The 25,560-nt window shown below is 33.4% G+C and overlaps 1 protein-coding gene across 4 annotated transcripts in view; it reads right to left on the minus strand.

Annotated features, from left to right (window-relative positions):
* The window catches only part of CDK19 (cyclin dependent kinase 19), a 124,601-nt gene that overhangs the window by 53,867 nt on the left and 45,174 nt on the right, over positions 1 to 25,560 (minus strand). Inside the window, exon 4 of one of the 4 annotated variants that reach the window (XM_025042413.1) lies at positions 13,740 to 13,854. The exons of the other annotated variants lie outside the window; for them this stretch is intronic. Within the exon in view, the coding sequence (XP_024898181.1) occupies positions 13,740 to 13,751 (12 nt within the window). The 5' untranslated portion in view covers positions 13,752 to 13,854. The remainder of the gene's footprint in view (positions 1 to 13,739; positions 13,855 to 25,560) is intronic. 4 annotated transcript variants of the gene reach the window in all.

A 25,560-nucleotide genomic window follows, 5' to 3' on the forward strand; every position in this document is an offset into this window, starting at 1 on the left:
GTTTTGTTGAATGAGAAAATGAAAGCAATAGTACACAAATTTTCATATACATTGGTTAGGTGACGTATATTCCACACTGAAAAAATATTATTTTCAAAACTGCCGTTATCTTTTATAAACTAAATGTTCAAACGAGATTGTTTAAGGAATTTACTGAGTTTGAAAAATAACTTGAAATTGGTATTTGATTAATTAAGCAAAAGAAAGTAGTAATTTTATCCTAAATGGCCATGATAAACCTATTTTTAATCTTGGTACACTCTCGAGCTATCTGGTTTTACACCTAACCCATACCTTTATAACTTATATTTCTAAAACATACAGTTTATAATTTTTTTGAGTAAAAACAGACAATCAAGTAGCCCTGGAATTCATCTCTCCTCTCCCCTCTCCTCCCCTCCCTCCCCTTTCCTCTCTCTCTCTTTCTCTCTCTCTCTCATTTTTTTTCTCCACAACCAGTTGCCAGGTTGTGAGGAAGCCCAGACCACTTGGACAGGCTGACACACAGAGGGCATGTGCACACACATGTCTAGACCATGCTGGCCAAGGATCTGCGGAGAGAGGTAAGGGCTTTTGATTTCTGAATAAACTTGTCTAATACGTGTTGGACATTTTCAGAACACCCCACCCCTGAAACTATAAGAAATTGTACTTATATTTACAATTTATAGCTAAGGATTCTGATTAATTATTAATGGATAAATTACCAGTACGAATAATTGAACATATTTCACATCACTATGACTCTATAAAAGGTAAACACAATGAAGTCATGGCTCAAATAAATTAATCATTTATAGTTCCTGAAGACCTCACAGGAATTTTAAGAGCAGTAACAGGGAAAACAACTAAATGACCTGAGCAAAATACAATCCAGGAAATTACTACTATATTGTATCCATTAAGCAGAAAATCTACTTCCTTCCTACTCTGCTAAGAAACCTTTATATGTATTATAAGACAACACAGAAGGAGGTGAGTTTCCACAATGAAAATAAGTGGTTTCTTTTCTATTAAACATCTACTAGATTTAATCAATAAATCCTAAATACTTCCACAAAGAGCATTAACTTTAATTTTTTAAAGAGTTTCATTTTGACATGTGTGGCTTTTATTAAATATGTTAAACGATGATTAGGAAAAGATTAGAAATCACTATAATAATGAAAACTAATTCACAATATTATAACTTTCAATAATTTTGTGTTTAGCAGAGCACATGCAAAAAAGAACATAAACTTTAAAGCAAGCTTTCTTTAAATGATCTTGGAGCTTTGAAATTTAATGTCTATACAAGGCGGCTTGAAAAATACATATAAAATGTCAAATCTCACTAGACTCTCCTCTTTGAAATGTAATTCTCCAACATAAGTTCTGGTCACACTCTTCAATAAACGAATACTACACCTGCTATGGGGAAAGCTCCTTTTAAGTAAAATTCACTGGGAAAAGGTTGATAACTTTGACTACAAAATTATCTTGTACAGATAATATATCCTAAACAAAGTCAAAAGTCTAACAAACTTTGAAAACATCACCAAACTATAAGACATTACCAGGCTAATTAGCTTGATTATAGAGTTTATAAAAATCATTTTTTAAAAAAGAAAAACACTTCAATAAGATAATGGGCAGAAAATATAAATAGACATTTCACAAAAATAAATATAAATTAAGTAAAAAATCATATAAAAATATGACTATCTCACTTAATTTAAGAATGAATTTGAAGCAATGAAAATACAGTTTTCAACTCTCAGACTGAGAAAATTTTTAAAGCTTAATAAATGTATCTAAATTATATCAATAGAAATCTGGTTGCATAAATTAAGGTCCATTCCCATAGCAGAATATTATATAACCATTAAAAAAGAATGCTGTAAGAATAAGATAGATCCATACTGTTAATATGGAAAGATTACAAAGATATAATATTAAGTAATAAAGATAAAGATGGAACAGAATATGTAGCATCTCTTGGTATTTTTAAAAGATCTACATGTTCTGGCATATGCATAAACAAACATTAGTAAGGTCATAAGAAATCATTTATAGTAGTTACTTTTGTGCAGAAGGACTAAGTGAAGAAGGATAAGAGATTTAAAATTTTTCATTTAAAATCTTTCTGTATTTTTTAATCTTATTATGTATATTTATTTAATATTTCTGAAATGTCAAAAGGACTTACCCAGAAGAACAAATTATGAGTAATTTTGCTTCGCCACCCTATACTATTCTTCATTTTTAAAAATTAATTTTTATAAAAATCTATATTTTAAGATATTATTTTTTAAAACTGCAGCTTATAACCAATTACTGGATTATAAAATCAGTTTAGTGAGTGGCAACCAGCACCCCCCAGCACTCCAAGTGATATCACTCAAACTAGACTAGTATAGAAAATAACAGAAAACACCACTGCATATCACTGGTTATGAGCAAGAAAGAGAGCTAGAACAAGAGTAGGGTAACAGCCAAAACAGTTTAAAAACCACTGCTCTAGGATATTATGCTAATAGTATTTTGGATAGAGTGCTCAGGAAAAATCTTAATGACCTTTTAATTTCCATTTCAAAACCAAGAATCATTTTATATTAAGCTGAGTTTTTATATGGCAATTCTTGGTATGACCAACTTGAAAAGTAATGAAGAAAAAATTTCCGAAAACTCTAAAAAGATGTATTGAGATGACACTTAACACAACAAACACTGAGACTTGAATGAATTTTTAAAAATGAATCAGCATACATACATTTGAAATAGCACCACATTTATAAGTTATACACATTAATAGTCTCTGGGATTGACAAGACTGAAATTAAAGATTAGTTAATATTGTTTATCTATACAGAGATCACCAAAATAAAAGATTTTTTTTAAAGCTAGGCTATCTGAGAATTTCAGAATATTGGCAGATCACATAGCTCAAATACAACAGATAATCATAAGGGCACACATTTTGTTCTTTTGGTCTCAAAAAACATGTTTGCAATGTAAATATATATATGCCTTACTGTTAAAATGTACAGCTGAAACTTACTGAATTTCGTTAACCAATGTCACCATTAAAAAAATTTTTTTTTAAATGTGTTTGCTCTGGTTACAAACACCATCTACTGCCTAATCACCTGTTTGATCAGGAAGGTAACTACAAAATGACTAGTCAGAATTAAGAACAAAGTTCAGTCATTAAGTAAAATTAAAGGGCTACTGAGGGATGCAATCAAGAGACTGTTTTCATCAACCTGGCAACCAAACCATGTATGCAGTCAGAACATCTATAGAAAGCTTGTTTGTCTTTTTAACTTTCATGAACTTCAATTTCATGAATCTTTACTACTTACCTTACATTGTCTTTTTTTCCCTTCTAGCCATCCCTCCATCCTCTTTGCCTGCTCTTTACTTCCTTTATTCCTTTCCATTAAGGGCTTTAATCCCTATCGCAATTATATATACCACTCATTGAAATGATTTCTTGTATTATTTATCTTTTTTATATATATCCTACTATTTTTACATATAGATACATACTTATATTAACTATTTGGTAAATCGAATGGCCAGTCATTCCACATTACGAGTGTGGTCAATACCACTAAATCTTTTTAGTTATATTTTTAAGTTCTCATATAATCCAGAAGTCAAAAGTTGCTCAAGGCATAGGTTCCATGACTAAAGATTCAAGTAATCTACATATGCCCCAAGACTGTGGGACCATAGGCCCAGGCAAACTCTGGAAGCAACGAGTCCAATAAGTCTAAAAGAGAGAGAAGGGGAGGGAAGATAGTACCTGACATGGGTAATAGTAATAAGGATAGAAAGGAGGAGATGGACAAAAAGAGTGCAGGGCAGAATCAATAGGTTTCAGTAACTCAGGGGTCCCCAAGCCAGGCCATAGACAGACAGGTACCGTCCAGTGGCCTGTTAGGAAACGGGCCGCACAGCAAGAGGTGAGCGGCAGGCAAGTAAGTGAAGCTTCATTTGCAGCTGCTCCCCAGTGCTAGCATTACCACCTCAGCTCCACCTCAGATCATCAGGCATTAGATTTTCATAAGAGCACCAGTCCCTAGTGCCAAAAAGGTTCAGACTACTGCTAACTGACAGGATAAGGGCCAATAATCCAGGATAATACAAGCAACTGAATAGATAGTGGTATAATTTAGAGACAAGGAAAAGCATTACAGCTTTGAGGTGGGGAGCAATGTTGCTTTTAATAACAGACACGATGAATCTGAGATGTTCGTGGGGCTATTGATGGTGGTCTTGGATATATGGATCTGGAACTCAGAAGAAAGAGCTCAATGGAAGGCAAAAAACTGAGGAGTCACAAGTACAGAGATGAGATTGCCCAGGAAGTGTTTTTCATGAAATGATGAGAAAGACAATTAGGAGAGAGCTCTTTTGGGAAATAACATTTTAAAGGTCTGAAAAAGAGACATTTAAGAGAAAAGAAATCATGCAAAGACCCAAATGTGTGCTAAGAAGAAGCCTCCTTCTCCCTAGAGAGGATATTTTGTTATAAATACCAACAAGGCTTTCCTTCCTCAGACAGAAGAACAGGTAATGATTTCAAATGATGACAGAACTGCCTATTGGATTTGTCAACCTCAATTGGAAGCTTAGAAAAAAAGAGTTTTCTCCAATGAAATTATAAATTCCATAAGTACAGGTATCACATCTGTCTTGCTCACTGTTATTTACTGTGCAGAGAATAAGGTCAGTCATGTGGTGGTCACTCAATAAATACTTTTTGAATTAAACTGAAAGTGGAAATCAAAGCCAGATTGCAACAAAAGCTAGGCTGCCCTTGACAGTTAATGGTGAGGAGAAACCACCTGGCTATGAATGGAGGGGCACTGAAGGCTCAGAGAGGTAGTTTCACATCGTTTTGCTTTGTACAGACAAATATTTTTTTAAATATAAAGAGAGAAGAATCTATGGGGAAGGACGAGAAAGTAAACATCACCTCAGACTTCATATATGACCATTTCCAGATTGTTTGCTAACTTTAGCCCAAAGAATTATCTAATTGGTTGAAGACTTGAAATTAAAAAAAAAAAAAGTAAAAAAAAAAACAAAAAACAAAAAACAAATCAAGCAACATCAGGTCATGATACAGAACAGAATGGCCTCCTTATAACTGAGGATGGCAAAATCACCTACTAAACCATTATATCTTTTCTTCAGCTTCCTCCCTTCCTTTATTTCTAACTCATATTCTTTAAAGATGCTCCTAGAGCAGAGGCAACTTGTGGAAGTCAGAGGTTGGTAAAGATGGGGTGGGAAGGAAGAGTCAGAACTAAGGGAATTGAGAAGGAAGAAGAAGGAATTTAAAGATCCTTCAGGAAGGGTGTTCTTAAATTAAGGACTAACAACATAGCTTCAGTTATCAATACGGTGATATGGTAAGATGTCCATCATTTTTTTAAAAAAGAGAAACCATAATCTCACAGAAACTTCCATGGTTCAGAACCCCTTGATTCTAAATCTGTGGTATCTATTATACGTGAGCACTTTATTAAAGATGTGATCAAACAAAATAATGATACTATTAGCAGTTTCTGTTATCCTAAAAATATTTCTAGAGGTATCAACACTGAAGCTCCTTGACATGATTCTCCAGCTTTCTCACTGGCTGGCCCTTTGCTTGCATCCTACCTCGAGCCACACCAAACTACCTTTAGGCTACCCAGTGACCATACTGTCTCATAATGCAGCTGCTTCACTGTCAGAAAGGCCTTTATTCCAAAGTGCAAATACTCAGACACTTAACTTCAAGATTCAGCTTGAGCATCTTGTCCTTTGTGAAGCCTTTTCCTGATAGAGGAAGGGGGAAAGGGAGCTACCTACCATCCAGCTTCTCTCAAAATACATGATTCTAAGGAAAATGAAATATAAAAGATGGCTGCAAAAATTTTGGAAATACAAAATTAAGACTATCCACCAAAGCAATACCCTAACTTGATGTCTACAGCTTTGCTAACAATCCACATGACCGTAGAGCTACTAAATTTGAACCCTAAAAATAATCAATCACCAAACAGAACTGTTTCCAAATAGAAATAATTGTACTGTTTTTGCCCACATTATGAAGGATATAAGTTAAACCACAACTCAGTGTATACTACATTGTCTTCCCAAATGTAAACATGATTAAAACATGCAGGAATGTGTCATGATTATACTATTGTATTTCCATTGGCCTTAATTTTACAGATTTTCTATAACTACAAAAATGGTGTGCAGTTCTAAAGAGAGGGATAAAATTTATATTAGAAGTCATAAATCTTTCATCCACTTATCATGAGTCATTTTTCCTTAACTGGTATACCTTACGTTAAAGACTTAGGCACATAGAGAGTTTAAAACATTTTAAAATTATAAAAGTAATATATGCTCAATGCAAGACCAGAATCAGAAAACATAGAAAAACACAAAGAGTACACATCACCCGGAATTCTACCAACCAAAGACAACTTAATAGTTTACACACACACACACACACACACACACACACACACACACACACACACACACACAAATATAGCCTAAACTTTCTCCTATGTACATAAACCTATGGTAACAATAACAATCAACCATGATGATGAAAAAGCTGTCATTTAATATGATCTTATCACAGGATAATTCAGACACCATGTTAAGCAATTCAGCCACATTATTTCATTTAATCTTGAAAACAACCCAATGAGATAGGTACTATTTTTAATCTCTCTTTTACAGTGGAAACACTGGGGAAGCTGAGAGGTTAAGTATCTTCTACAAAGTCACAGAGCTAATGAAGGACAGAACAAGGATTTAGATAAACCTTTAGATGCCTGAATTCTAGATCCTATATATGTATACATGTGTGTAAATATGCAGACACAATATTTTCAGATATTTACACGAAAATAGGGGAACACTAACAATGTGGTTTTGTAACCAGCCTTTTTTCACTTAACATATCGGAAACAACTTGTCTGTCAATAAACGTGTCTACACCAGTAGTTTTAATGGCTGCATACTATTCAACTGTCTGACTATGAAACAGACTGCTTTGGAATACATTTATGTTACTCCACTATTATACATATATTTTTAAATATTACAAACTATGCTGTGATGAATATCCTTTATCTGATTAACTCCTTAAGATAAAAATAACCAAAAGAGGAAAGACTTTTTTTAAGGCTTTTGGTACTTATTCTGTTCCCAGCTATGTTTCAAGCGCTTGAACGCCCCGTGACTGCAGACTACCATATTGGACAGCACAGATGTTTCCCCAATTGCAGAGAGTCCTATTGGACAGCACTGGTCTAGATTGTTATAGATCATGCAGATCATTGTTGAAATCTTGGACAGGGCACAGCCTTGTTGGAAAAGGAAGCCCTCCATATCCACTTACTCCTGAGGACCACCCTTCTCCACAGTGATTTCTGCTCTGACCTTATAGCTGAGGCACACAAGATATGCACTGGAAAGTCGACTCCCTCCTCCTATAGCTCCACCTAAGCCAGGAGGAGATAGAGATTTTATCTACTGACATCACTGTTCTCATTCTTGACTCTTGCCTAGCTCCCGGCCTGAACATGTTTATTAGGTATAGGTGGATGGGTAGGCTTTCTGACCAACCTCCTTAGCAAGTTTCCTTTGAACAAACTGGCAGGCTGATGTGTACCCTTCACTCTGCTCTTACCTTTACTGTTTCCTACCAAAGCTCTTCAATATGATGACACTGAGAATGGGACCCTTCTTTAAGTTTCGAAGGGTGATATAACTTTTTCTGCATTCTACCATATGGGTTGTTTCAACAGAAAATTGGTAAGAGGGTGAAAGGTAAATCACCACCTTGGACTCAGAAGCTAAAGCTTTTAAAGTTTATAGATATTAAAACAGTTTTAAATAACAACTCGATATCTCACCTGGCTTTCTTTTTACCTTTCCACTTAAGAGTAAGAAGGAAACCTAGAAAGGGTCTGCTTTAGTCACTTCAGAATATAATAAGCAAGAAACAGCAGATTGTCACAAATTTATCATGTAAGCAACAACTAGACTTTACATAGGATCCTTATTCATGGAAATGCAATTTCTTTAAGGCAGAAAGGAAATAAATATTTTCCAGTTTTCTATATAAGAAAATAAATATCAGCCCACATGTCATACAGAATGAAAGAGCAAAGGCTAAAAAACAGAAATTCACAAACCTAACTCTAATTCACAACCGTGCTAGAGAGCCCATTTTAAGAAGCTGTATTATTCTTGAAATTTTTACACACCATCAAAATCTACAAGAGTAGACTGACCAAAAAAAAAAAAGTTAAGTTTCTTATGAGCAAATCACCTATTTGCTAGTGATATACATCTGTATATGATTGTGTTACTATTTTTCCAGACAAATAGGATTTTGACTTTAGAAATTCATCATCACAAAAAAGATTACAGTATCAATTCAAATTTCATTTTCTAACTCTAATTCAGTCAATAAAATATGTACAGAGTTGAAAATATTATGATATATAACTAGATCACATGTAACAATGCAAAGTACTAGACAGCATTTTAAAAGAATGTTCGATTTAGAAAAACAAAAAAACAAAAACATTAATTTCTAAACAAATAAACAAATTTAGTCTTAAAGCCAACTCAAACAAAAACAGTTTTGTTATATAAGCCTTCACTTCATGCTTTGTCTAAGTGCCAAGACTGTATTATGAGAGAAGATCTGTTCTGGCTCTTCAGCAACTCATCTGGGAGTCATCTTTATCTCATCTGGGAGAAGCTCTCAAACCACCATGTTTTATCACTGCCAGACCTGGGTGACTTATCTATAGGATCAGGAGCCAACCTCACTGAAACAACTCTGAACAGAATCATCGGTCATCAGTCAAAAGATAGAGAAGGTCTAAATGGAAAATATAATACACTCCTAAAACACACAAGAGGAATTGAATCCATAACACTACCACCTCATTTCCCCACTACATTCAAGCACTGCATTAAAAAAATAACAATGGGGGACGTCACAGCTGATCTAATCTTATCCTATCTATAGGAAGAGAGTTTACAAATTATTTAGGAGTATAAGGTTCTTATACTCCTTATAAAGTTCTCAAAAGCAAGAATGGCCATAAATGAAAGATGTTTTATCAAGAAAAGAAATTGAAGTACATGAAAAAGCTAAAGCTTTTTGAAGCTAAAATCCTATACTAATTAAAGAGAAGTAATACCTACGATAGGTTTCTTAGAAATATATTGTGATACACAATATCAGTGTCTACATATTTATAGTTAATAATGTATAAACACTGAATGCCAGCTATTTTCCACAGAGGATTAACTAAGTAATAAATTGTGCTATTTGTTAATTATACTTTCTACATCCAAGGCTAATTACTTTTTTAAGGAAAGGCTTGTCTTGACAAAAATCCTTAGTAAATGAAAACATAACTTGGATTTCAAAATGGTGTTTGAATTATATAAGTCTTACATTTTATACCAGGCTCAACGAATATACTTTTATATACTATAGCTATAACAGATGTAGGCAAATTTCCTCATCAATTAAAACTGGGAACATCCTAGTGCTTTATTCATTCCTCAAAAAAGTATTTTGGTACTATTAAGTAAGAAGGAGCAAGAAAATCACTGAAAAGACATAAATTTACTAGATAAGCTGTATATTATAAACATTAAATAATGTTTGATCTTTGGAAATAGTAGGATTATTTGAAACCATAGCACTAAAATCTATGGACAATTTCTCTTCTAACAGTTTTCACAAAGAACACAGGGTCTTCGTCTATTAGCTCTCATTCCCCATTCCCCCTTATTCCTGTCTGGGTCCCTGCTGTCCAGGTTTCCTTAGTAAGGCAGAGGAAGCAAGGATGCTGAAACATAAAAGTATCAAGGTAAGTGAACAAAACCATGAGGAAGCAGGATAAACAAGGGGTTTATCCACAGTGGCTGGAAACAGTGTCATTAAAGGAATAGTTTACTTAAAGAAAAGGAGCAAGATTAGTGCTAATCAAGCAGAATATAGTTTCATGTTACCACACAGTAAGAAGTCAAGCAGATCCAGAATAAGATGGCAAGGAGAATGTTAAAGAGACGTACTCTCTGTGACTAAAAGAGGGCCAGCCAGTTAAAAAGCAACATACTAGGCACTATACCCTGCATAAGACTGCCTTGTAGTAGTACTTTATTCTAAAGTTCTTTGTACCTAGCAACTTTGAATGAGGCTCAAAACAGACATATCTTCTATTGAAACCTGAAAATGTTTGACTTCATATGTATTTTCACCAAATATAATGTTTTATAATTTTTCTAAGCACAAAATTACAATGTTGAATTAAAGTTTTCTTTGATTTAAAATTTTTTACTTTGGTAATATTTTACCAAGAAAAAGATTATAATCATACTAATTATTCTTTTTTTACTGAGCTAAAATTCGTATAACAGAAACTTTACCATTTTAAAGTACACAATTCAGTGAATTCCAGTTCCTTCATAACATTGTGCCACTATCATCGCTATTTAATTCTTGGACATTTTCATCATCCTCAAAAGCCAATTAAGCAGCTATTCCCCATTCCTCCCTCACCCTGCCCCTGGCAACCATTAAGTTGCTTTCTGTCCCTATGGATTTGCCTATTCTAGACATTTCATATAAATGAAATCATACAATGTGTAGCTTTTTGTGTCTGGCTTCTTTCACTTAATGTTAAAGTTTATCCATCTTCTAGCAAGTATCAGTACTTCACTTCTCTTTATGGCTGAATAACATTCTATTATATAAATACGCCACATTTTATTTATCTATTTATCAGAAGATGGACACATAAGTTGTTTACATTTGTTGGCTACTATGAATAATGCTGCTATAAACACTTGTGTACAAGTTTTTGTTTGAACTCCTGTTTTCAGTTCTCTTGTATATGCACCTAGCAGTGGAATTGTTGGGTCACATGGTATTTCATGTTTAACTTTTGAAGAACCTCCAAAATGTTTCCCACAGCATTTTACATTCCTACCAGCAAATTCTCCAATTCTCCACATCCTCTTCTTCAATGGCTATTATTTTCCTTTGATTATTATTATTGCCATTCTAGTGGATGTAAAGTGTTATCTAACTGTGGCTTTGATTTCCTTACTTACTAATGATATTGAGCATCTATTTGTATGCTTAATAGCCATCTGAATATCTTCTTGGAAAAAAATGTCTATTCGAGTGCTTTCTCCATTTTTAAATTGGGTTGCCTTTTTTTTGTGAATATTCATTTTTAAACCCATTAAGCAACCATCTTTTCTTCAATTCTTCGGGTCTATAGACTGATTTTATCAATATTTAGTAGGATACTTCCTATTCTCCTTTAATATTTAATATTTTCTTCATTGTCCTCTAAGTTTACATCTTACAATGCCTTCTGGGACTCTGAGGGCCAGTTCACAATCTCTAGCATATCTAATAGCAGCTTACTCAGTAAGTGAAAAAGTCAACATTATGGTAGTAGGTTAACAGGGTCAAAATTAACTTGATCATTTAAACTCAGCCAACATTTTCTGAACACTCCTATGTACAAGACACTGTGTAGGATTTAAGTACTTACTTTCTTAAAGTCTAATGAGTCTTTACTGCCCTTACAATGGTGCTACCATTTATTTCATATATTCTGTACCCTGGCAAAAACTTTATTTAAATGATCACTAAATCTCTGAACCTTGAAATGTCAGTTTGCTTTTTACAGCATTTTTATACGATGAAGTAATAGACCAAAAACAATGAAACATCTTTCTTTTATAAGAATAATTTAAAGTATTCTTGGATTGTACATATTTTTATTTTATCATCCTAAAATAGCTGGCACTATTAAATGACATTCTTCATGAACAAAAGCATATTACATTTATTAAGAAAGCATATATTATTGTCTCAATGGAAGGAAGTGTAACAATGCTGATTGTGTTTTAAATCCATGGGGACCATTCAAAGGAATTACATAAATAATACTGTAACTTCTCTTCTAAGCTTGGGGCAGGCAGGTTATGAAAAAAAAAAGTAATTAATCTACAGACGTAAAACATTTCCTTAATTCTACATCTAGCATTTAAATTTTAGGAATTTTTTTTAAATAAAAGATGCTTGAGTTTAGGAAATCAGAACTATACCAACATATATGTCATTTTTATAGTATTTAACATCATATTATACCTTAGAATTAAAAAGCACTCTCATCATATTAAAAAAAAAAAAGCCATAAAGCTCATACTTTATCTATTTGTAAAAAGTATCCATCACTGGACCATCCGTGAGTTCAAACATTTTAACGAACTTTAATTTGAAAATCATGACAAAGAAGAATATCTGATGAATGACATGGGAACACTATGTACTGTATGATCCTAGGTGATATGGGTACTGAGGATTCAGGAACTACACTCTGAGAACCACTACCTTAGACCATGGCAAAGAGTCTTTCTATAGAAAGATTAAAGAAGTATTACCTAATCTTTCTGGAACAGTTAATCAGACATAATCTGGACATGCCTAAAATGGTCACAGGCTTTGACAAATACTCTTCCAGTTAAACAGGAAACAGGAGCTCAAGTGTGTCACTCTTCAAGGACTATGTATATATCAAAAGAGCACTTTAAATTCTTTGGTGGAATAAAGCAGACGATCAATCAGTCCAATAAGAATTTAGAGCTCTGGACCTACTACACACTTCAACTAACATTTATAATAGCACCCTGGAAATCTCCTGAGATGGAGAAATAAATCTCCTTGTTTCAGAAGTCTTTGATTCCATTAAAAAATAACTCTTGTTTTCAAGACACTTTCATTTTTTCTCCTCCTGTTAAATGGTGCATCTGAAAAGACAAAAGGAAGATTCCCAGGTACCAGGTACAAAGAGAGAAATCGAATCAGAGCCAAAAGGAGCTGATGTGTAAAGCCCATGGGGATCTGAGACCTGGGAACAGGCCCTAGGAGCTGGAGTTCTAAATTTTTACTTAAAACTAGAAGATGATGTCTTAGGTGTATATGTTTGAGGTCCTGGAAAGAAAGCCCTACACAGTGCCCAGAGCCTAAGAAGTGAGAAGTCGGTGAAAAGAAGACTAGAAAAACTCTATCCACTGGCCTGGCAAAGCAGTAAGGAAGTCTGCTGCATGTCCTGGGCCTTGTGCTGTGCTATATGCAGAATATATCAAAGGTAAAGAGAAAACCTTAAAATCAAACAGAAAGGAAACTCTCCCAACTTAAAAAGGATGCTTAGATTAGAAAGGATATTAAATTTAAAAGAAAATTAAAATTAATTTCACAAAAACCAACTTCAATTAGAAGGGTGCTACTGTTTCTCTTGAATAAAGAGCTACAACAGTAAACAGAATGTTTTTAATATGCCAATGACTTTAACAATCCAAAGGACAAGTGTTCTGAAAACCCCAATTCACAAAGTTATGTAGCAGCAAATGGAATCAGAATTCCCCAGTGTGTTGAGACCTGTTCTTTGGAGAATCAATGAACTTCCCTGCAACAGAAAACAACCTTATATTCTACTCTCATTTCTCAAGAGAAACTCTTGACAAGGCAGTGATTCAAGGGATAGTGTGACTTTTAAGACATAAGACAAGACTTCTTTCATGATCTTTGGCACAGTCTTCAATGCTAATGTAAAAGCAATGATTGAAAGTGACCTATGGAGCTTCTTCCTTCACCAAAGCAGCAAAACCAGATGTCTTACCAGATACTCCATCAGTTTTAATGGCAAGCTATTTTTCACTGTTTAACTCTCAATGGTCCTTCCAATTTCCAAAATGGGTTCACAAAACAAGAATTCTTGATGGCATCAGCATACTCTTAAAGGATAAAAAATAGAAAAGAAACTAGCTTCACTAAGAAACATCAGAATGTCATTCGGTCGTATGCTAAAAGAAAATAGCCTAACTTCTAATTCCTTTAAAATTTTGATTTGAGAGACTACAAGGGGAAAAAAGTCAATAATTCTAGAAGAAGAATCATCTGAAAGAGGCTTTCATTGTTCTGCTCCTGGTCACAAACCATCCAGAGTTCAGAGAACTTCACTGAGGCCTCTGCAATCATACCACTACTTTTGCTTACGCGATTTTGTAGGATAAAGCTTTAGCGTTGGGGCAAATCCAGATTTAGGGAAGGTTACAGCCTTTTCAAATTAAGCCACCTTCTTGTCAAAACAGTTCGCACTGTCCAATATGTTTTCTGGCTGGGCAGACATAGAGGCTTCTTTAGCTCTGTTGGCTTCTGGCTTCCATTAGCAAGAGCCTTGCCAGCCAAGAAAAAGGATGACTTTGTATCCCTGCACACTCGATCTCTAGAGTAAAATCAAAGGATACACCAGTTTTGTCCTATTTTTTTTCTCTTTTTTTTCTTTTCTTGTCCTCTTTTATTGTACTTATAAAATATTTTTCCATTTAAACTAGACTGCATAAATGCAGACGGCATGGTAAATTTTCCTTGATTCTTATCACTGGGAAACTTTGATGAATCTTCCCACATGTAGCAACAATGAAAACTATACATAATATAACCAGATACACTAATGATCCGTGACGGAAGGAAAAAAAAATACCTAAGAAATTTTGACTGTCAGGGGGAAAAAACGGTTTTAAAAAGACAATTTCCAAAGTAATAGAAACTTGTATTTTTTTAAACCTTTTCTTTTTTAATGTTTTTAAACTTCAGTTTACAGACTCTTAAAGTCCTAAACTCCAATCATGGATACAGGTAATGAATTCCTTACCTTTTATCTCTAAAGTCATTATAAAATATGAATTTGCAATGAAAAATACTGGCAAGTATTGGAAGTGACTACTGGGAGTCATGGCCACAGACACATATGCTAGCTAAAGTAATTATATAAATTGTGAGTTTCCCCCTTCTGAGTATTAGAAGAATATTCTCTTCCAATTATTGAGAATGATTAACCAAGTCCCATAATATCTAATACGTTTTTTCTAAGTAGCCTTTAATTGATATTAACCATCTATTGCAGAAGCTAAGAGACTAGGAAACATAAAACCTTCTAAACTAGTTTTAAAAGGGAATAATCAAAAACTAGCCACTATAAATGCAACGAAGTACATGAAATCTTACTAAAGTACAATCACTGATGCAAGGCAGAAACTTGTTCTGAAATAACCTCTCAAGCACTATTAATCAGAAGATTCCTTCTATCTATTCCAGTGTGTGGGAAGAAAAAGAGATAAAAAACACAAAACAAGTGCAGAACCTGGTGAGGGGAGAAGAAGCATAACTGACCACTGCCTGCTGATCCTCAGGGACCCCAAGGTTGGGCTGCCCACCACCCTTTCCTTCAAAATTTTAGAGTCTGGTTCATAACCTAGCTGGAATCATTTTGGAGCAGAGAAGTGATACAGTCATACCCATAGTTTAAGAAGATTAATCCAACAGCTATGTTTAGGATAGATTGGCAGAGAGGTAAGGAGAACAGAACACTATGACTACAGTTTAGGTACAAAGAAATAATAAGGGCTTGGATAAAGACAATAAAAGCAAAACTGGAAAAGCAAGATGAAAAACTTTTTGAAAGAAAAATTAACGAGATTTGGTAATCAAATTGGGTAAACTTGATCTATTACATAAAAGACCCCTTCTAAATAGATAAGATTAATTTTTGGTTTCTGTGCTTGAATTAAATAGCACAAACTATAGTGCAACATCAGTAAGTATTACTATACAGACATCTAGCTGGAAAATGAAATATACAAAACCACTCAGAAGTCTAAATTACACAGATATGGGTAAGGTATCATCCAATGGAATCTTTCAAAATGGTACTATGAATATAGAGATGAATAGAGCCAAGTAAGCAAATGCAAAGGGTATTCACAAAAGCATCCAAATTAGTTAAGTCTCCAGCTGATATCCACTAGGTAAGCTCCATTAAGACAGAATTATTATTGTCTGTTTTTTTTTCACTATGATATATATCTCCAGCATCTAGAATTTATTGAATGAACCAGCAATTAAAATATATTAACTACAACCTCCATAAAATATAATCTATGGTAGCTTCAAAGGATTTCCTATGGCTCTGTAGCGCTTTCAATAATTCCAGCAAAAAAAAAAGGAAAGAAAAGAGAATGACAGCCAAACTAAAACATATGGATTAGTTCGTGCTTTTGGTATTTTGAAAAAGCCAAAAAGTCTGAGTTAATAAAACAAATTAAACCAAGTTTAGAGGGCAAAAACTAAAGTAAATAGAAGGGGAAAATAAGGGATTAATAATTTTAGTTATAATTATAATATCTTTCCTAACCCCTCTGGAAGAAACAATGAATTAAATGCTGAGATGAAATTAGGTATCACTAAAGCTCAATAGTAAGAAGCAGTTTAAAATTGATAATATAATTTAGACAATTTAAATGTAAAAAGATTTCAACTATCTTGACATTGATTTTACAAAACTGGTAGACCCCTCCGCTGCCCAGATCCTGAACAAAATCTATCATGCAGCCTAAAAGGTTGGAAAATCATTAAAAGGGTATCATAGGGTCTTATAAGTACCCTATAAACTTCTAGGTACAGGTGTGATATTTAAACAGAACAGAAATTATGTAACTGAAATTTGGCAGGATTTAAGATTTTTATTTAAGTTGTTCACGTCTAATTATGAGGGGGACATGTTGATTTAATACAAATTCAAAAAGGAACTTTTACATAAGCAAAAAACTCACTGGGAAGCTCACTTTACATTGATGTGTAAAATCCTTGTTATATACGGTCTTCTTAAAAATGCTTGTTAAAAAATAAACAGTGATGTTCTGTTAGCTTGATTTTATAAATAAATTCTTTCAGAAAACATTTCTCTTTCACAAACTAACTTGTAAAAGATGCAGTGTTTGCCATAAGAAATTGGTAGGGTGTTACTATGGGAACAATATTTTAATATCATTTTAAGATACCAATAGCTTCAAAGAACAATGAAGTAAAGAAAAACTAAAGAAAAAAGAGGGGGAAAGAAGATAATCCTAGTATTTCATGATATAACCATTGTAATCATGCCATAACAGAGTATCATATACTTTTTTCTTTCTATACTTGGGAGGGAAAGTATTAGGAGATACTTTGGGAGATTTTAATAGGGTATTAGCAAAAGCAAATTAATACCAGCTGTTTTGAGTAGGAATAAACAGATGTAATCAGGTCCTTCTCTCAAGATAAAGGAAAAGACTCTAGTGTGTGGTAAAACTACTAAAGGACCATCCACATTCCTAATCCTGGAAAGCTCTTAGAATCAAAATTTAAGTGTTCTCTTAACTCAGGCCTGGAGAAAATGAAGCAGAGGGGAACTGATTAAGTAATAACTGATAACAGATAAGGCCTGAAATGCTATAGATACCTAACTAGTTTTTCCCCCCTTAAATCTTTTATCTTAACTGAGTAATTTAGAAAAATATTTTAAAGTAGCGGCTTAAGTTTATTTTATCTGTGTTAAAAAAAAAAATAACTTTTTGTTTATAGCAAACACACCATAATTGAGTGGGAAAGGAAGCTCAGTAAACACAAAATGAACCTTGCCTACTACTGAGAACCTACTACTGAGGCTTTTCAGACACCCAACTCAGTCAAAGACTTAGGAGGAAAAAAATCCACTGATTGCGGTCCTTTTGATACAGAGCCAAGAATATTTACATCTAGGTTCTCAAGAGTAACATGAAATATATGAAATAGTTAATAACAATAATACTTCGAATTTATGTAATTCCACAGTCTACAAAGCACTCTCATAAAAATTAAATCGGATGCTATATTCCCCCTAAAATATCAAGCTGGAAAGGGTAACCATTAAGTGCCACATCTGAACAGTATTAATAACAATATCAAAGGTCAGCAGTATAACAATGACAACTTTTCAATAAGTAGGAAAGACAGAACCATACAAGATAAAATTGTTATATAACACAATGTCTCATGAGGGATATGAAAACACATTATAAAAGCCAACTTAGGTATAAAAGAGTCTTGGCTGAGCTTCAATAAATACTAAACTGTTCTATAATTAGTAACTGACCACACAGACCCTTGCCACCCCCTTTTCCGCTACCTTTTTTTCGCACTTACCGTTAGAATGCTTTCCTCTCCCTTCCACCCTACTCATCCATTAAAGCCCATCTTAACTATTTTCTTATCTCTAAAACTTTGAGAACACCATACCTCGTATGGCCCCACTCCACTTACTACACCATTCTTTCAGAATGTATTCATTCAGTCTTGTAGTACTAATTAAACTAAAAAAATATGTCTCATCTCCCCAAACATTATTTCAGCTCCATGAGGGGAAGAACCACATCGTATATTGCTGTTAAACAATCATCTTCATCATCCAGATCATAATTGTCTCCTCCCCTTCCTCTGCCTTTAGATGTTTCAAAGGCACCTCAAATACAAAATGTCAAAAAAAAATCTCCCCTTCAAATTCCTGCACAAGCATTACTTCCTTGGGGAAATCCTCTTGATGCCCTAACTTTAACTGATATTCTCTTGTTATTCTGCCACATGATTGTCTTAGCTGTTATCATATCGTACAAATATTTGTGTGATTATTTATTAACTATCTTCCCCAACAAACTTAACAGTGTCTAACAACTTTATAGCCAATATATACTCTCTGAATGGATAATAATAATAGAATCTAATATTTAATGAACCCTATACACCAAACACTGCTAAATCTTTCCACACATTAGCTCGCTTGATCTTCCAAACCTCTATTAAGTAAATAATGTTATCATCCCTATTTTTACAGACAAAGATTAGTAATTTATCCAAGGTCACAGAGCCATTAAGTGTAAGTGCCAGAACAGGAAACTAAATCAGACACAAAAACTCATCCTTTTTATCATTTATTGAATTTGCTTCCCTCAAACCATTGCCTATAGAACTCAGTAAATAATTGTTGATTAAATGTCTTTGATATATATACCTAGAAATGAAATTGCTGGGTCATACAATAGGTAGATGTATAAATTCATTAGAAACTATCAAATTTTTTTATCAAACTGGCTATATCATTTTATACTTCCATATCTTCCCCATATCCTCCATATCCTCATCAACAATGGTATAATCAGCCACAATTTTAGGCATTCTAGTGGATGTACACTATTTTTTTTATCTAGTTTATCAAAATAATATATTTATATTGTTAAAAAACAAAATAACAAGAATTATAATCAAACAATTCTTTGATCCACATCTCCCCCTTTTCTATATACAACAACTTTTAACTTTTTCTGGTTTTGGTTCCTTGATTTGGTTATTTCCTATCTCTAGTTGTTATATCATGATTCTTATCAATTTTAAACATTATTGATTTTCTGTTACAATAGATGAAACTATAGCTCATTTACCCTCCCATTTCTATCTTCCCCCTCCATCTTTACTCAGATGATCATTTTTAGTTCATCCATTGTTTATTTTTAAAATTATTTTTAACATCAAATTTTTGTTTCAACTCTAGACGGTACCTCTGTTATTCGCACATTGAGGGTAACCCTGGCTGCTGCAGTAAATAATCCTAAAATTCCAGTTGCTTAACACAACATAAATTTACATGTTGCTGTTGTAATAACTAATTAACTTGGTAGGCCAGAAGGAAATTAAGCAGTGCACTCCTCCACAGTTGTTCACAAAATTTCAGGGCCTTCTTACATGTTGTTTCCTCAGGCCAAATGCCTTTTCCCACTTCCTCCCTTCTCCTTCACCCAGGCAGCTCCTATTTGTCTTTCAGACTTACACTACCGCAAAATCCCCTCAGAGCCCTCCTAGACTCCCAAGTATGGGGTAGATTCTCCTCCAATACTCTGCTTTAACTCTATCATGGCATTGATTATATAGTGGTGAAATTGATATTTTCTTATCTGTTTCCTCCAAAACTATAAATTTCCTGAGGGAAAGGGAAAAATTTTGCTTACTACTGTATCCTCAGCAATTACATCCAGTAATTCCTGGATTATAATAGAAACTCAAATATTTCATGAAAAATAATTATTTATGTAAGTATTTCCACCATTCATTCGTTAAATCATAAACAGTTATGGGAAGGAAAATCAGAATGAATCCAGAATTTTAAATAATAAAAAGTCCACAAAATTTAATTTTAATTTCAAATAATAATTTCCCTAAGCAGAAAGTTTAAAATCTTCTAATACTACTAAGAAAACTTTATCAAGACAAACACCAAAGCCTTTAGTTGTTGTTAATATTGTTAAAATAACAAATCTGAATAAACTGTCATATTCATTCAATAATTTATTAAAAGCCCACTTTGTTCCAAGCACTGTACTAGATAAATTCCTAGGATTCAAGAGTGAATATATCAGACACAATTCCTGACCTAAATTTCATGAAGGCAAAGGACTCTTTACTAAAAATACTTTTAAAATGCTAATATATGAACAAAAACCCCGAAACAATGGGAATCTCAATTCCATAAAGCTCACTGGATTGTTAATTTTTGTGCTAGAGGAAAACTAGAAGATTGTAAATTACTAATAACTTAATGGAATAACTGTTTATGTAACAATCTATTTCTTTATGCTTCTGGGAAAATTCTAAGTGTTAATCTACATATCATGCATAACTGAACAGACAGGAAAACAATTCTCGATAAGAAGAAAAACAGATAAAATAAGTACAAACAGTTTTTGTGGAATCATAAACAGCTTCAATTGTGGAATAGACCTACTTTGGGCAAATGGTAGGAAAAAAGACAGAAAATACATAAAACATAAGGAAGAATTAAGAAGAGAAACAACAAATAAGACAAGCAATAAGAGAAAAAGAAGTGAAGTGAAAAATCAAATGACAGGATAGAAATATTGCTTAGCATACTAATAAGTTTTACATGTGTTTTTGAAATCAAGGTAAGAATTTAGGGAACAATTAGAATTTCTTTTCAGAATCTCCTATTGAGTTTCAAAGCCCACAAATTAATCAATTCACATATAGCACAGTATAGACTTAGCATAACACACAAAAAATGGTAACTCAATGCTACCCAAAATAACACACTGAGTGTCAACTCAATTACATGTTACACAATTAAATATGCATCTATGACCGATTAGCATTTAGATATTATAATAAAAATGCCTGGTTCTTATATATTTAAATATGTTATTTCATTATAAATTACTTTCTATTTTTATAATAAAATAAAAGATTATAATGATTTTTAAAATTATGCACATAAATAGGCTTTATCATCTATGGATTGCAGTTCAGGATAGTAAAGGGGACTATAAAATAATTGTTTTAAAGGCAGAATTAGGTCAATTGGGGTTCAGAATTTACAGCATCTATATTTAGGAATAAAGTTATTGCATAACAAGGTATGTGTATCTTAACTTTATTTACTAGGTAAACAAACTGTTTTCCTGAATTATAAAACAATTTGTTACACAATTTGTTTACCTAGTAAACAAATGACAGTTCCAGTATTCTACATCATTGCAAATACTTGATACTGTTACCAATCTGATGGGCATAAAGTATTATCTTACTGTGGCTTTATTTTCTATTTCTCTGATCACTACTATAATTGAGCATCTTCTTTTATTGGCCATTACTGTTGCACTTTTTAAAATAAAGTTCTTAACTCTTTGGCCTGTTTTTCTATTGAAATAAAAATACCTAACTTTAAGAATTCTTTCTGAGGAAGAACAGAGTGAACACAATACCAGCAACATTCAAAGACCAAAACCACGAATAGTTAGGCTTATTAATCAGACTATTTTTTAAATATAAGGTGGTATGGTAAAGTTATCAGAAAGACAGACAATCTGAAAGAAAAAAAGAAAGCTTTTCTAAGTAGAACTTGTAGAGAAAAAGGTGACAAAAAAGCTCGTACCCAAGCTTCAGTTACTTACTACTCTGCGAATATGTTTTTCTTTTCTGATATTATTTTACTGTCAAGAATACCTAGAATTAACTTGGGCAAATTTAATCCTCTGGCAATAATTTTGTTTCTAAAGCTAATTTACTTTCAACTATTTGAATACTATATTATCTAAACATCACTATAATCTAAAAGCTATAAAATTTCCAATTAATTAGAACATTCTTCTAAGAAAAATAGTCCATTCAAACTTTTAAAATTATTGAGCTGCTGAGTGTGCTATGAAGCTTATAAACCAATATTTGTTTTATCAGCTTATATCATTCCTATTACATACCATTATAATAAAACAGAATTAAGTTTTTGAACGTAATTTTCATTCTTTCAAAATGCAGTCTATTAACTCTAGTTTGTATCTGTTAAAGTTCTACTTTATCTTAACTTTGCACTGTTCTGATTGGTTTTTGTTGTTGTTATTTAAGTCAAAGATCTATATTAAAAATGTAAACAGCTCATGTCACTGATATAAGAAAAAGATATAAAGCCAAAGTAACAGAATAATATGTCAGACTCTATGTAATTATGATAATCCACTGGTACTTGAAGTAACTAAACTCCTTAACCCAATTATGCTAAATTCTTTGCTTTAATGTGTTATTGTACCAAAACCCTAATTATGTGCTTTCTCTATTTCTGATCCCTATCACTTTATCTTTTATTTTTTGATCTCTGTCACTTTAGATTGCCCTGTCCACTAGGCTCTTTCCACTGACTCAAGACAGCTATTGTCTAGCCAAGTGCCTCCAATCCTCATATACCTTGTTATTCCTGAAACCCTATTAGCTGCCTCCCGGGTCCCCAGCCTGCCTTAGCTCCCTCATTATCCCCTCGCTCCTCTTTTTCGCCACAAGTCCTAGCTCCCAATCCTCACTGCTTAATACAATTTCTATTCCCGCCTCTGGTTGCCATAAACCCACAACCTCTGACACTATGGATCATCTCCCCCAGTCCCTAATCTAGTTGGTAATGCCTTAGACCCTTGGCCAATGACTTGGACCCGATAAGCCTATTCCCATTTAGAAAATTATGAAGAGGCAAGATGTATCCTGGCATATAAGATTTTAATTCTAAAGGTGTTTTTCCTTAGAAACAATGTTATAAGTTGTCTTCAGGTTCTACAGTACCAGAGTACCATAACTTAGTTACCTACAGGCGAAATGGGTTTTGGTAGGGTAGGCTGGTAACCTGGGCAACATTTACATCAGTGTTTCCTGAAGCAAAAGGCATTTCACATTTCAAATAACTGACTTAAAAAGAAATCTGCCTTCCAGAAAATACCACTCTGTATTTTCTCAGCAAGCAACGCTATGCGTTACAAAGAGTAGTGATCAATATCCATTAATTGATTGATATATTGGGGGGAAAACCATAACCGTACCTGCTGCTATAGTATATTTTAAATAAATTTAGCACTCAAAGACCACAAAAAATTAATTGAATTTTTAAAAAGAGTAATAACTGGCTCCCTGTTTATTATTATTGATCTAAGCTATGGCCACCCACAACTTACCTTTCCATCACATTAATGAATTCAACATAAGAGAAAGAAGAAAAGCTAACCTTCATTGGGAACTGATTATGAGCCGAAAGGCTTACATATTTTAATTTATCCTTATTACACTTCTGTGAGATTAGGTACTATTAGTCCCACTTTAAATATGAAAAAACTAAGGTTCATAGAAATCAGATATATTAATAGTTGATATGATTAATAACCTTATTAGGCCAAAAATAGAGAAAAAGAGTGCACAGACTGAGAAAGATATTTAATTTCAAGTCTAAATAGGTCAAAATAAGTAGCCTGAGGATGAACTAGAAATAAAAGTGGAAATTAGTCATATTTTAATCTAAGAGCTTAGATATAGTATATACTACTAAAATATATGCAAGGATCAGATTCTCTGCTCTCATGGACAACTCCTCCCTCTTAAGAACTTATAAGATTCTTGAACATATTTGAAAAGAAGTGCTTTGTCAAAACATTTCATGAGATTCAGCTGATATTCTGGTCATAAAGTAAAGCTGAGAATGATCTAGAGGCTCAGGGATTCTAAGAATCTGGGCAATCTGTGAACTGCTGCATGGCCTGCTTAACCTGGCAATGCCATCCCTAGGAGCAAATCAAGATACAGTTTGATTCCCCTTTACAGCTTCATTTCTATAGCTACCTAGAAAATGGGTCCTGGTACTAAGAGCAATTTGCCCAAAATATATAAGAATAACGGTGAAGTCAAGATATAATCTCAAGTCTATCTGAATCCAAAGTCCATAGTCTCTCCCATTTTACAGTCTGAAACCAAAAGCATATTTTTTTAAATAAATACTTTGTTTTCCCACTTCATTCTCTTATTTTGAATCTAAAATTGCTACTTTTATGTTGAATTTTATAATTTAGTATCTTCTATAATAATATACTTTAAAAATTAAATGTATATATTCTTAAAAATAACTGACCACAGTGAAAACAATTTCAGCTAAAAATTTTATTTCTTTGATTAGTGTTTAAATAGGAAAAAGTTATTATCGATGATAATAATAAAACCCATTTACTGTGCATTTATTTTCACTTAACATTCACGCACACACACACATACAAAAGAGGCATGCAAGAATGTAACTACCTTATCAACTCTCTAGCAAACTGACATATGTTGACAAAAGCCTTTCTTCTTTCACTGAAGTTTCAAAGGATAAACTATCTGTTCCACTTCCTATGCAAGGCCAATCTCTCTGGGTATGCTCGTGATCCATTAAGTCTTACAAATTCCTCTTTTACAAACCCTTGATTCATTAATAATTTCATATACCTTTATTGATTTTCCCCAAAATTTATTGAGGTATAACTGATGTTCAATAAACTGCACAAATTTAAAGCATACCATTTGTGAATTCTAATGTAGGTACACACCTATGAAACCATCATGACAAATAACATGATGAAGACTTACATCATCTCTAAAAGACTCCTCATGCTCCACTTTAATATATCGCTGTTTCCAGTCCCATCATCAGGCATTCACCGATCTACTGTCTGCCACTATTAGTTTGCATTTTCTAGAATTTTCTGAAAATGGAAATGGGTAGTAAAGGATGTAACCATACCCATGTGCAGAGTTGTGAGCATGTCCAGGAAATATTTGAAAAGGCTCTAATTTCTCACCTCTTAAGATTATGCAAGGAGAACTTGAAGGCTAAAGCAGTTTCAAAGTAAACAACGATGAGATACCACTTCACACCTATTAGAATGATTAAATCCAGAATACTGACAATAACAACTGCTAGCAAGGATGTGTAGCCACAGGAAATCTTATTCATTACTGATGGAAATACAAATGATACAGCCACTTTGGAAGACAGTTTGTCAGTTTCTTAGGATATCAAACATACTCTTACCATATGATCCAGCAACTGTACTCCTTGGTATTTACCCAAAGGAGGTGAAAAGCTATGTCTACACCAAAGCCTGCACACAATGTTTATAGAGGCTTTATTCATAACTGCCAAAACTTAGAAGCAACCAAGTGGACTTCAGTAGACGAATGGATAAGCAAAGTGTAGTACATCTAGACAATGGAATATTACTCAGTGCTAGAAAGAAATTAGC

This window comes from Pteropus alecto, unplaced genomic scaffold (genome assembly GCF_000325575.1).
Source record: "Pteropus alecto unplaced genomic scaffold, ASM32557v1 scaffold79, whole genome shotgun sequence".
NCBI lineage: Eukaryota > Metazoa > Chordata > Mammalia > Chiroptera > Pteropodidae > Pteropus > Pteropus alecto.